At 26.6% G+C, this 15,597-nt stretch overlaps 1 protein-coding gene across 1 annotated transcript in view; it reads left to right on the top strand.

Annotated features, from left to right (window-relative positions):
- Sol1 (CUB domain-containing protein Sol1) overlaps positions 1–15,597 on the top strand; it is a 387,647-nt gene that overhangs the window by 32,781 nt on the left and 339,269 nt on the right. The window contains exon 2 of the mRNA XM_088205243.1: positions 11,375–11,447. Within this exon, the coding sequence (XP_088061369.1) occupies positions 11,375–11,447 (73 nt within the window). The remainder of the gene's footprint in view (positions 1–11,374; positions 11,448–15,597) is intronic.

The raw sequence follows: 15,597 nt of genomic DNA, 5'->3' as shown, positions 1-15,597 counted from the left end.
GAGGGATGATGTCAGTGGAAGATCCTTAGAGTTCTGATTGCTGTGGCAGCGACAGTATAGCTGTGGTGCTCGTATAGTGTGGTCTCTCTCAGAATGTGAGCGTCCATAACCGTATGTTTTCCGCGGACGAAGAGTGTTTTCAACTGTCTGACAGTGTCTGCCCTTTTCTCACTGGAGACCAGCCATTAGTATGCAGGATTTCTGACGAATCACAATCATGCATTGACAATCCAGCCAATCGTTTCACTTGCTTCTTAGAACAACGAAATATGTATATGCATTTAGAAAGTATCATTTGCTTAATGGACAAATTGTGCAACGGTGGTCTTTCGTTGCTTTTTATCTTCCGGTTAAAAATTGTTTACCGTGACCGTTTCGCAACAAAGAAATATTTTCTCAATGCACCGAAGAATTCTTATGTGTTATTTATGTGAAATTATATTTTCAAGTTGTAACAAGGGCATTTATGTAGTTCTATCATTTACACTATTGTATATTTTATCCTAACTGGTAAATGATAATTTTTAGTCAAAGACATTAACGCAAGTTTCAAGAATTAAATACTTAAAGCAAGTACTACTTAATATAATATTATTTACCGCCGAAAAATATTGAAAACATTCGCCGTTGTATTTTTTTGTTTTGTATAGACTATAATTTCTTTAAATTTTAGTTATTTTGCATTAAAATCCTGCAAAATAATAAGTGTATCATGTGACTCAAGCTTTCAATAAGTCCTCATTGATCCTTTTCTTTTCTCAGGCGATTCCTCAGTTCAGGCTTAGGCATTTATAAGAGTGATGATAAAGAAATTGCCTTTCACCTTAAGTTTTAATATTTTTTTATTTATCAGTTTTAATATTACAAAAATATAGCTATTTTAATATAAAAATATATATTTTCTTATATTTTAGAAAAACAATATCAATATTTATTTCTTGTATATTTAAGCTAACACTAATTTTTTTAGGTAAAAAGTTCGGTTGATTGCATAATGAAAATTCTTTTACTTTCTGTCATTTAATTTCACACAATTACTAATATTTAAAAATTGTACTTTAATTTTTATTTTTTTGCGTTTTCAAACATTTAAATTGTTATTAATGACTTTTATTATTTTAATTTAATTGCCCATTATTAAATGCGTCATAATCTTTTAATTTAATGAAAATTTTCACTGAGGTGAGGATTGGTAAAAATATATGATATAATATTATTATTAGATTTTGGTTAAAAAATATATTTAAATCTAATTTAACCTTCCATATTTTTGTAGATTTGAGATACTAGTTTTATACATATTTGCATTTTATATCTAGAAAACTGTTGCTTGTTCTAAGCCGCTTCCACTTCGGCTCCCGGACCCGCTCGCTTGAAAATGAAACACTCCATATCCACTTTGTTACTCTGTTAATCATATCACTTTGTGTGAATAGTGTGTAATAAATGTAAACAAAGGAAAATATATAAAAAAAACTTATTTTAAGTATATAGTAACTAAAAAATGTTCTTATTACTGAAATTTAAATTTATAATAAAATTTTGCTATATGTAAGTTATATGTTATTTATATCACATAGTTACATATAATTTTTTTTTATTTGTCATAGTTATTTAAGCAAAAAATATTATTTAAAAATACAGGTTCTACATAAATTAGTCCCAAATTTACAAAATATTTTTGAAAGTTGTAATAATTTAGAGGTATACATTATTATACATACACTGATTTCAAGCAATTAGTTTACGATGATAAATGCAATGATTATACGCATTCGACAAATTTAGTAAATAAAAAATGTGACATTGGTCTTAGTGTTTTACTCTTTGACTAATAATGCATATTTTTTAACCATTTAAATACATTTAGAGTATAATTTAAAATATATTTTTAATTTGATGGTAATTTTATACGCAACATAAAATTGCTATTTTATTTTATTTACTTAATAATCATATCAATACTATTTATATACACATATGCATTTTCTATTTTTAAAATTGTTGCTTGTAATAATAAATATAAATAAAATATATTAGCATCATGGTGATATTAAATTTATAATTAAAAACAATATATAAATTTAATAAGTAAATTAGTTTGATTCATAATTATCAGAGACTTGTTTCTCTCAAATAATTTTTGATAATAATATACAAAAAATAAGTAGTCATACATCATTATTTTAGTCTATGGCGTCAAGCTAACCAAAGAATCCATTACGAAGTCAGATAATTTAATTAATTACTGAATTAAAGCATCGCGTCTCAAAAAGTCTCTTTGCTAAACTCGTCGCGGCACAGACAAAGAAAAAATTCGTTGAAATCCGTAAAAACTGAATAAATAATGATATTCGTGTTTCGTTCGGCGTTTATATTCACGTAAACATTAATAAAGGGGACAGCGAATGAAAAGTAAACAACTTTCGGACAATACGAAAGAATTAACGAAGTGGCAGGCAAATGAATGGAAAGAGAAATGGAGGAATTTAAAATTGCGATGGAAATATTAAAACTCTATTCCGTTTGTGCACACAAAAGTTGTAAAGCACACATACAATAGAGAGACACTTGCTGTATAAATGAAATACTACATTATGGTCAGCGATAGTAATCGCTCAAAAATTGTGTGCGGGGAAAGCCAACTTGGAATAACTCACGCGATGTGTTATAAATATTGTTAATGTATCGTATAAATACAAAGTTGTCATGGAAGATTGATGGGATTGGTTATACGTCTAGTATTTTTGTGCGTTTACGATGTATACATTAATCGACATGAGATATTTCAAGATAATTAATTGCCATACTCGTTCAATAGAAACAACATTATGCTACAAATGTTTGTAGTTATTTTATTGATATGTTTATGTGGTAAATAAAATAAGATATCAATTTTATCTTACGTACAAAATCATTTTTATAATAAAAAAATATTTTAAATATTACCCTTAATGTATTTCAAAGAGTTTAACACTAAAACTAATGTAAGTCTTTATTTACCAAATATGTTGAATATATATAATCATTGGATATATCTTTGTTAATTATTTGCTTAAAAACAATTTATATTTAATAATATACATAAAACAGCTGCTTCATTAATTACACAAAATTTATAAATGAATTGATTGAATATATTTCAAACATATTTTATTAGGCCATCATAATAAATCGGAGTATCATATTAATATTATTTACTATACAGTAAAAGTAGATATGAATGACCCTAAATCTAACCTCAATTTTTTGGTTCAATAAGTTTATATCTCATTTTTAAAAGATATAGATAGTTTTGTATGAGGCATTTTGATAACCTTTATGTTAAATATATTTTATATATTGTAGGGTTAGGTCGCTTTAACGTTACGCAAAAGCTATCAAGAGAATCCAGGTCATCATTACTTTAGCGTTTACACATTTTAAGATACAGTTAATTGAACAAATTAATATCAAATGCGCATACGTTACACGCACAAATGCCTATTAACAAAACGAGTCGCCATAAAACCGGGTAGTATCCCTACACCAGATTATAATAAGATTTAAGGGTTGGTTCGGCTGTAAAATGAACCACGCATGACGGCGGAAGGGTGAAAAACGAACGAGGGATATCGTACGGAAAATAACTTTTTTTTCGTATGCAAACCATTGGGAGTGATTAAATTATATTATTATACAGATGAAGAGTAAAAAATATATAAGCTCACCGTGAGCGAAGCTCGTAAGCTCTTTTTGACGTGGAGCTTTTTTTAGTGTGATGCGATTTAATGGCGCTTTTAGCGTAAAAAATGTATATTGTGGTGAATAATAATATATTTTTAAAATGATTATATATATATATATTATAATTGTTTATTAATTTATAATAATTCGTTGATTATTAAAAATGAGTATTGTACCTGTTTAAAAATATAGTATTTGAAATTTATAAAATTTGACTAAAAGTTTCATTTATTTATTGCATTACCTATTAAAAAATATTGCTGTATAAAAAACAATGTTTGCCTTAAAATTAATTTAATTTATAATGTGAAGGTTTTACTTAGAAAACCACTACTTTAGCTGCGACTGCTCTCTGGTATTCGTTTTAACGCATTTCTACAAGGACAGTTTTACTTGCGTTTCTTATTCTTGGGTATCATAAAAACGTTCTTATTTATACGATGTGCTTTGGTTTCTGCACTACTGTTTTGCTTTCTTTGGTGTCATTTTCTGATCTTAGATTTATGCCCACAAGTATAATTAAATGAACATTTGAATGAAATATTCAATATTGTTTAAGATTAAATATATTTTAATATAAAATATTTAATTGCTTATTCATATTGTATTTATTTTTTCAATTCTCTTAAATGATACTAAAATATTTGTTTTAAAATATTTTATTTTTATATTCCAATAATAAATAAGTAATAATAATATTATTTATATATTGCCAACAAATATATTTATAAAATGCTTACTAACATTTTTATTCCTAATATTTTAAGGTTAGGTTAGGTTTTCATATAAAACAATATATTATTTTTTAATACGGCAATTAATTTTTTTAACTCTCTTGATAGCTATTATAATATTTGTTTTAAAAAAAACTTTATTTGTATGTTTTATTAATTTCTTAGTAATAATAATATCATTTATATATTGCTAATAAATAGATTTAAAAAATTAATTTATAATATTATAAGGTTAGGCTAGGTTAGGCTTAGGTATAAAATATTCTATTATTTATTCATATGGTATTTTTTTTTCATTTTCCTGAATGCTACTTAAATATTTGTTTTAAAATCACTTTATTTTAATGATCCAATAATTAATTATAAATAATATTAGTACTAATATATTAGTAACAAATAGATTTTAAAGGTGCTCACTAACATTTTTGTATTTAATATTGTAAGGTTAGGTTATGTTATGTTAGGTTTAAGTAAAAAATAATAAATTATTTGCTTTTATGGTAATTACTTGCTTAAATCTTCTTGAATTCTACTAAAATAATTGTTTTAACATTTATTTATTTTTATGTTTTAATAATTCTTTCGTAATAATATCATTATTTATATATTTCTAGCAAATAAATATTTAAAATGTTTACAAACATCTTAATGCATAATATTGTAAGGTTTCTTACCTAATTAATACTGCAATTTATTTACATAAAATAGTAACAGGTTATAAACAAATACAGGTCCAAAAATAACCATACATCATATACAATGAATAGATCAAATCGGCAGGTCTAAAACATTTAATGAAAAAAACTTTATGTACCAAATACAAATTAAAATATTACCCTATTAAGTCATAAACGTTGGCGGATCAAAAATAATCTTTTAATAAAAAGATCGGTCGATTACGAGACCCTTTTTTTTGCTTTTAACTTTTGAGTGCCTTTCAATAAGATTTGTAGCAAAATTATTTATTTTAACAGCCATTTTTATACCTAATAAACGAACTCACAAAAGCAACGGTTACATCTAATTTAGTAATTGATAGTTGCAAAAAAGTAACCGAGCTCTTAAGCATGTATGTGTATGAAAAGCACAAGGGTAACTTTTCTTTCGGACTTCAAGAAATCAAGCCACGTTTCTAAATCACGTATTTAGGAGAACACTATAAATTTCATACAATCAAAGTAACCGCTTTTTTATATCAATTTCTAAATTTAGAGTTTATTTTTAGATTTACAGGTAAACCTGCTTGGGGCCTGCAAATAAATTCAGAAAATTCTTTAGGTAATTTAAGACAAAAATAAATAACAACAAACTTTGTCTTAAAAATAAAAATAAACATCCCTGACAGGATGGTCAAGATACCTTAAATTTTTGCTTACACTTGCTATTCTTTTTCCCCCAAATTAAGAAAAAATGTAAGCCACGTTACCACAACATAGTACGTCGTATAACAACGTAATGTGCGTGATTACGATACAATTACTGCACACGTCCTTAAATTAAATTTTTCGTCGGGGCATAATTATTATTCATGCCAAGTATTAACGGCGTGGGCTCAAATTTTATGGTGTCCCAGAGGAACCGGAACAAAACTCGAGGACGTCGCTCTAATCCCTAGGGATTGACCATCCCTTTTTACACGGGACACCCTATTTAGCTTCCATCAACTGTTTTTATGTGAGACCATTTGCCTCTGACCTTACATCATACATGCAGATTAACTGAGTGTATTTTTAACGACATATATACACATATATTTACATATGTTTACAGACCGAAATCATTAATGTAATGATTTTTCACTAAAACAAAAAATTAATCGTTAGCATAATATACGTATGTACTGTATGTACTTATGTAAACAGATTAAGGTTAATTTAATTATTAATATTTTTTAAAATATTGTAGGCAGAATTCAGCGTTTAGTAATAAAAGACAAGGGTAGAAGTTCATATATCACTGTTATTATTTTTTATCTGTGCTATTTCTGTTATAAATGTTATTTTGGTATATTTAAAAGTAAAAAAATAATTGATAGTAATATTTTAGTATAAACTAAAAAATTAGTCCAAGTTTAAAAGCTCGTAACTTTTGCTGCCTTTAACTCCAAAGTGGATATTAAAGTATAAAGGTCAGTAAAATTGTAAGATAAAGTCTGACGATATGTCTGACAAAGTGATTCTTGATTGCTTTGTATTCTCATCTATCTCCTCAATAAAAAAAAATATTTTTCAACCATATACTAAAACGGCTAATAAGGGTGGCCGTTAGGCAGTTTTTTTAAATAGATTTCCGTTGCTTGCTAGAGCAGATAAAAATCATCTATTTAAATAGGTAATATCCAAAGAGTAAAAAAATTGTTATTCTTTCTTTCTTATTCATGGCAGGTACTTTGACTTCAACTGTATAAAAGGCTTTCTCACGGTGGTGTTCCATTTAAGCAAAAAAAACCTTTTGTCTTAGACGTCTTTGCATAAAATATTCCGAAATTGTTTTTGTCAAGAGGGTTTACAATTTAATATATTTTCGATTCTCACGCCTGTAAATTTAACATATTTATCAAACGTTTGTTAAAGAATCGACGATGGCAAATGTTTTAAGGAAACTGTTATATATAGGTAAAAATTCGACATTTACATTTAAATATCTTTCTTTCTTTACAAAATAAAATATTTTTTATTTTATTTAGTTCGCCATTTAGCAAATTAAATACACACAACTCTGTTGAATTATATTATCAAAATCATAATTTGCTTTATATTTTTTTTCTATGGTAATGTCTTTATTAAATTAAAGTCATTAAATATTTTCTTTTTATCACAACAGATTTTCTTACAAAGTTTTTGCTACTTACGAATCTTTGGATCTGTGAAAATAAAACATGGTCCGAATATAATATGTATAACGTTCGAAATAAAATATTGCCATGAGCTTTAAAATATTAACTTTTGTAATAAAGTGCAAATAAAATTAAATGCTATAAAACAGGTAGAACTATAGATGTTGACACTGATTAAATTTAAAATGTGAAATATTAAAAGTTGATATTTGTTTATAATAACTGAAATATGACTGAAGGAAGCTTTACTTAAAAAATACATTGTAATTATAAAAGTAGATAAATAAATTTGTACCTTAGCAAAAAAATACAGAAAAAATCACGTTAATTAGTGAAATACCTTTAGTATTTAAAAAGGTAACAAGCTGGCGTATTTATTTTAGTTTACTAACTTGTCGATTTAGCAAGCACAAAACTATTTTAATAAAGCCATACAAGTGTTGTTGGAATAAAGGTTTAATTGAACAACGCGTTGTTTTAAAGTTTTTTTAGTGATAAAAAGTTTAACACTAACGGATGTTTTAACGAGATAAAAAAATATATATATATATATGATTGTAAAAAATGGGTTTCATAATTTAAACGCCGTTGTACGAGTATATACGATTTATAAGTATTAATCATATAGTGTACTAAGAGTAACATAGATATGTTATATCCTAATGTATCCTGTTTTTATTTATAGATTTATACCATTATACAATAATCTGAATATAAGTATTTTTGCTTATCAAATAGTCAACATTATTAGATAAAAAATGATATGGGTTACAAATTAGATATTAAAGTTTATTTTATTGAATCAGCATACTAATTTTATAATATAAAAATATGGTAGTAAAATAAAATAATATTTTTTTATCAGGATGTTGCACTTCTTGTATGACTTGCTCTTAGCTCATTTATTTTATTTAATAATGTTTGACTTGTCACTTTAGTTATTAGATAAAACAATTGTACATAGCTGGTCAGTTTATTCAATTTTACTGTTCGCTTCCTGTGGTTGTGTTTTAGACTACTCAGTTTCACCTCCGACTGAAACTATTAAGTTTTGTATAAAATAATATAACACAATGCTACTAAATTTACACTAGTGGTTCACTTCCACATTCCCTCCGTTACTTAATGCAAATTTGGCATACAGCTCTAAACAGCAAAAATATAATTTGCCAGGAAAAAAAATTCTACATCCGAGTAATCCGAGAGCGAGCAATTTAAAATGAGAAAGCGTCGGCAATTTGTAAGGACAGGGAAATCCTCGCTAAGATATGTACAAAAGGATTAAACGTTGCAATAAAAAGGAGGGTTGGCCACCCAGACAACTTTTTATTTGGGAAAAAATATAAAAAAAGGAGAAAACTTTAGTCCTAACACTCCGACGCCTTCTTTATGTCCAATCCCGTCTTTTACGATTCTAATGTTTGTTTCCCAACTTTGCTTATGAAAATGAGGGCAAAAGAAGCACAAAAAATAAGCGAAACATTCACTTTGCCTCTTATTGAATATTAGCGGAGTATACCGAGTATAATAATGAAGGTAATACGAATCGCGAGTTTAATGCGATAAAGTTAAAGGATTTTACAAAGATCGAGTGCTGCTCTCTTTTTGTATAATAAAATACAAGACCGAGAAAGAGCGAGCCCGATTGAATGTAAAAGCCTTTTCATAAATATGGTAATTGGTCGAATTAAATGTAAATTAAGTTTGCTCTGTTAATTGGATAATCGTAGGTAAATATTTATTAAAGAAGTTAGCGGATTTGCCGGATAACAAGGGCAAATGTTAACGTGGAAGTTTGTTATGCAAATTGGAAAACTTGATTTTATTGCGCGATACACACGCAATAAACAGTTAGTTCAGACATAATTAAATAAATAGCAATTGTGTGCGAATGTATGACAAAAGTGATCCAAACAATTAATTAAAATAAAAGGTATACATTAAATTTAGGAACGTGCTTTAAGTATCTCAAATACAATGTGTGTTAAATAAAATAAATAAGGCAAAATATTTTCAAAATAACTGATTTATGTTAAAAATAAGTCAGTTAAAAAATATTTATATACCAATGTTCCTTTGTGTTTTTTAAAAAAAAAATTGTAGTTATTCAGTCAGTTGTAGTAAATATTTCAACTAGTATATGCAATTTTTTATTAAGCATTTTACAATTTTTATTGATTCACTGTTACGCTTAGTGCATTATTTAGTGAAAATTCAACAATTTTATGTTGCAAATATTAAGGAACTTATTTTATATGTGAAATTATATTGTGTCACATTTTTAGTTAAATTATAAATATATTTAAAGCAATATGAGGATCACATTTTTATTTAAAGCATAGTGCTTTTTAATTTTAATAAGTAAAATGTCACTGAATTTAATTGATTGATAATTTTTATGTAAGATAAACCTATTCTTGTTGTTATTTTACAAAACCATTAACTTTATTCAAGGCTTGATTATTTTATGCTCAATACTATATTTAAGTTAATTAATTATATACTAAAATATATTTTTTCAGCTATTGTATGCAAATATTTTTTTTTAAATATAATATAGTAATAACAAATATTTAATTTTAATTATTAAAAAATATTAGGTTTGCTTAATAATTTTTGAATCCAATGAATTAATTTCTTTTGTTTTCGTTTATATATAAATGAAAAACAGTATTTAAATAAAAAACAAGATGGACGGCAGCAACGAGACAGTTGCCTATAAAACTAATTTTCAATAATCTTACCTGTGTTTAGTTTGACAAATTAAGTGAGCTTTGTACTTTGAGGCAGAAGAGGTGTGATTTTGCAGCCAAAATAGACCCTGGAAACCTGGTATCAGTTTATTATTTAGTTATACAATTTTTCAAGGACAAATGGTGTCGAGTTTTAAATATGTTTTACATTCAATTCACATTTAATTTTCTTAGTGTAAATTAAATAAACTCTATAAGAAATTATAAAACATAATTTTCGAGCTTATGTGACGGTCTTTGAGACTCAAATAAATTAAGTTGCAATATATCAACATTATCATTGCTTCTATTAAAAATTAAAATTAATAGGACCTTTATACAATAGTTAATACCAAAAAAATACATTAAATTAATTTATAAATTCGTCCTAAAACGTTACACATGCGCGTTTGATTTTTTTATACTAGCATAATAAAGCGTAATACAAAATATATTGCAAATTGGTTTAAGTTCTGAAAATTTATAATTATAATTTTTTTTATAGTTTGGTTCGAATAATAGCAATGATTCATATTCCATATCACAATCAGTACTACTTATCATCAGCATTTTAAAATGTTTCAGTCATTGAACTCACTTTATCTTCGAAAATTAAAAAAAAAACAAGTATATTTAAACTATCTATTTTCACCAAAACCGAAATATTAAAATTACTATTTAAATAATATTGTTGATAAAAATGTAATTTTTTATATAAATAAAAATTTACTATTTTTGATCATTCCCTACATATATCATCATCATTTTATTTTTTTGTGAGGATCTTAATATTTGGAGATTAATTCTTCGTTAATATAATAGTTAGCGTCCGAACACAAAAAATTCACGATTACATTCATTATTAATAATTAAAAATTATTAACTCACAATAAAAAAAATAATATTAATGTATGCCTCTTTAATACCAAATAATATATGATTTTTACATTACAGGAAAACGCAAAAAACAATTCGTAACAAATATACAAAATAAGGCTACCTATGAATAACAATAGCTTTTTTACATAACAATTACAATTAAATATCAGTGTGTGATATTAAAAGATACATAACAGTGTGACTGTAGCAATAAAAATGAACCCAAATTAGGTAAATTTAATTAGAGTCCCTCTCCGGAATTTAGAATGAAAATTTTCGCAACTCTAAAATAAGCCATTTCAAAGGTCGTACGACGCATGTATATAAATTCTCAAATTATAAGGTATATATATTCATTATTTTTAAATATTTATTATAAATAACAAGCTAAGTAATTATATATATACATATATGCACATACACTAGTATAAATAAAATTAATCATATATATTGACCGTTATTTTCAGATGCCAGTTATTTTGTTGCTGCTGCTCCATCTTTCACTGAATGGACCGGAAGAGAGCCACGCCGTCAATCCAGGTAATTAATATTAGCAATAGTAGCATGCCGAAAGTCGACGTGGGGCAAACGCGGTATAAAATATTATTAGGGCATAAATCGAGTCGCAACAGTCATTAATAATAGCTAACTTCATTTCGTGCAAGATTTCGTACAAAATCCGGTTACCAAATATCCCCGGGGATCGTTTCACCGGCAGAGAATAGTTCTGCGGAAGGAAATTTCACTTGAATATAAATTTGACGGCTCCCTCCGTAGATTATGCCAGGCGAAGGCTTTTTGCTTTTCTTACACTGCTCTCTGCCAGCGTGGGTCAGGCTTAGCTTTTTATGAGCTAGTTGAGGAATTTGGAACATTTTATAGTTATTATATATTTGTTAACATTCCACAGAATATTTGTATAGAACATAAAAATACTAGTTAATTTTAAGTATTGAATTGAATGTTATAAAATTAGTAGTTTTTTATTATTAAATTAGGGCTAAACACATACAACTTATTCACTGTTTTATTATATCAATAAATTTAGTTTGACACACTAAAATTGTGTCAAAACTATATTTATTAGTGTATTGAAACGGTAAACTTGTCCCGCATGTATACATTTATTTCTATATATGTTTTTGTATAGTAACGATTTTATTTTGCTGGTGATATAATGCTTTGGTTTGTGATACTACAGTGTCATCAGTTTATTCTGAAACACCGTGGGAAACCACTTAACGGGTTAATTTACTAGACATAAATCATTAAAAAGTAAATATTTTTTGCATTGAAAATAGATAACGCGTATTATCCGTCTCTATTGTTATGCAGTAAGCAATTTATCCTTTTCTTACCCAAATAAAGACCATATAAATATACAATTCTTCAAAAAAATTGGCAACTGTGGGCACCTATTTGAGTTTTTTTGAAGTATTTGCTATCCGATTTTAATGCTTCTAGAATTCTCGGCTTCCCTCGAGAATTTTTGAGAAATTTTGATTATTAAAAAATGTAAAGTATTGCAAATATGTATATTATTACATATTATTCTCCAAATAATTCTTAAAAAAAACACGTGACGTTTAAAGAAAAATCAAACATCCTCGTTCTTTTTTTTGCTAAAAACATTTTGACAGTGGAAATTTTTTCCTCGTCTTGTGTTTATGTTTATTTAATTGACAACAAAGCTTTAAAAAGACACTTTAAAATATTTGTTCTTTACCCATCGATTGCATTTTGAATTGTTTCTCTATTCATCAGTAAGATGTTAGTTTTCTTATACTATTCTCTATAAGACTAAAATATCATTCTTTAATTGTTGCGCTAATGATATAATTTAAATTTCTTTAATAGATTTTAATGATTTATTGAAGTCGCATGCGACTTTAGAATTTGTTTTTTCCATATTTTTATATTTCTGCTTTTGAAGAATAGCTAAAGAAGTCAACTAGTGAAAAATTTACATTTTTTAAATATTTAATTAATGAAAACAATGTCTTGTTTTTTTCGATTATATGATTTCCTTTAATTTCTCGTTGAAATTTAGAGCCTAACTGAGAAATAATATTTTTAAATTTTTTCAACAGCAATTTCAAGGCCGCTTCGGCTATTAATAACAACTGTAAGGGAATTGTCAATAACAGGTATTGCTATTTTACAAAAAGAATTAAAAAAAAACTTTTAGGATTATCGAAAAAAATAATAGCCCTAATTCAGGAGCAGGTTCTTAGATCACCACATCAAAGATAAAGCTGCCGGCCGGTTCAAGTAATAGAAAATAGCGAATTAAATTGTTAGTTATTCACATACTTTTATTCTTCTAAGAAAGTATGCGTATTTTTAACATGTGGCACGAACACTTTTAAAGAGGTTTTTTATTTGAGTGTTTTATTTATTACTTAAACAAAAATCAGGGGATTGGTAAAAATTTATAAACTACTTTTTGGTATTCTCAGACCCTTATTAAAACCTTTTAAAAAGTATACATATTAGGTATGAACATTAGCGTTATAAAAAGAACAGTGGTTGTAAACGACTTAAAAATATTCGTACAAGTTTAATTTTATGTATTAAAAAATGATTTATAAAATTATTTATTTGACATTTTTATTGGTTGTCTTAATTTATTTTAAATAAATATAAATACTTGATAGATTAAGCCATTTTGACAAATCGTATCGAATTTTTTTTGCTAGTAATAATAATCGCGTATTTTTTATATGTTGATTTCAATTAGCAAAAATGTGTTAAAATGCATTTATCAAAATCAAAATTGTTAATATATAATTTTAATATCGAGAGATTTTATTAAGCGTGAAATATTTTAGTTAGCGACGAAAGGCTAATATGACGATAATTGATTGAGTGCTGTTTTTTTAGTAACATAAAATTGGGCTATTTTTATGACTGTGAAAAAATACCTAAATTAATATCACGCCATAATTTTTTTCGATGAGTTGTAAAAGTCATAAAATTTACTTTTTTATTTATTAAGATATTTTCTTATCTATCTAGCCCAAAGGATTTATTATTATTATTTTTTAACGTTAATTCAGAATATACAGTGGGCTAACCACCTTCATTGCCTAAATAACTATCACTGATTTTTTAATTTTAAAAAGTATACGTGTGACTTTTCTATACGTTTATGATAAGTACAGGCTTTTCCAAATTAGCTTTTTTATGTTTTTTTAAAAGATGAAATATCACAGTTTTTATTTTAAAATGATTATAGTATTTTTTTATGAAATTTTTAGCTGAATTTAGTCCCTTAAATTTACGTGACCACTTTTTGTTTTTTTAATATAACGCGAATATCTTAGGTTAATTTATTTATCAATGTTAGAAATTGCAGTCTTTTATTTTTAGTCATTGCTTTCTAATTTTACTTGTTTGGCAATATGTTTTGTCTGTATCATTTCAAAGTGTGGTTCATTTTATTCTTTTTTATTGTATTTTATTGGTAATTCTCAAGCGACAATGTTTTAACAAATAAATGTTTATAGCATAGTCCTGCAATTATTTTCTTACATATTTTACTTTTTTCTGTTTTTAAACAATGATTTTAATAAACATTTGCTTTTATCCAATTTAACTTAATAAATATAATTTTTAATTTATAAAAGCATAATATATAGTCTTTTATTATTTGTGCTTAAGAAATTTAAAACATATGTTCAGCTCCATGACCTTGTCAAATGATCCTTCTCCTCAATCGTTTCTGTCTTCAATGCTCTTTGCATTGAACTTTTCTATTATTAATATTTTTCTGTGATGGGTATTGGAAAATGCCTTTATAATATGATCATGTAACTATGAATTAAGTTGACTCTTAATTTCAAACAATTATCTCAAATAGTCAATGATTTGAATCTCATTAAACCTTATTTTTTTTGTTGAATGACGATCCAATCATTAAAATACTAATTTTGTCGTCGTCTTTACTAAATTATTTACCTTGCAACAACATCAACATTCAAATGTAATTATAGCTACATACGTACATGTGTTATTATAGTAAGTACGCCTTTCTAAAGAGATAACAACTTCTCGCCTGCGTTACTATATGAAAACTTAATTTGTGTCAGGAAATTGAAACGTCTTCGTGAAAATAGAGCAAGAATACCATTTCGGAATAGATAATAACCATTCTCCGAACGTGAGAGCTCAATTTTACGCCAAAGGGTACTTTTTTTTATCTTTTACAAAAAAAGAGAGCATAATGTAAGGGTCTCGTTTTAAACGCTGCCCGCTGGGGTTTATCTCGACGTATTTTTATTGTACAAGCACCATTATTCAAATAGCGTATTTTTGAATAAACGTGCAGCTTAGCGCATCTAAATCAAAAAATTCCTTCAGTATTGAGTGCACTTGAGAGCTCTGCTCGATTCTGCTATTATTTATCGCGTATAACAGAAACTCAGAACTAAATAATTTGATTGGATAGAATATGTTAAAAAATAATCGAACTGATTTAAAAATTGTTCCATGTTTACGTATACAAAGAAACGTAATACCCTGAAGGAGGTTTTTGGGTATTTGAAAATGCGGGCTTCGTCGCGGATGTTTATATTCTTTGAGGGTATAAGAGAGACGTGTTGAAGGCAATAGCCGAACCGCGAACCAAGTTGAATATTAAACGGACATTGCCAATATAACATTGACGTTTTTACTACGTCAACAAGCG

The sequence above is a fragment of the Plectrocnemia conspersa genome, unplaced genomic scaffold (assembly GCF_051122295.1).
Source record: "Plectrocnemia conspersa isolate PC_06_02 unplaced genomic scaffold, ASM5112229v1 ptg000001l, whole genome shotgun sequence".
NCBI classification, from domain to species: Eukaryota; Metazoa; Arthropoda; class Insecta; order Trichoptera; family Polycentropodidae; genus Plectrocnemia; species Plectrocnemia conspersa.
The sequence above is the reverse complement of the archived record's forward strand: the minus strand, read 5'-3'. Positions and strand labels throughout refer to the sequence as shown.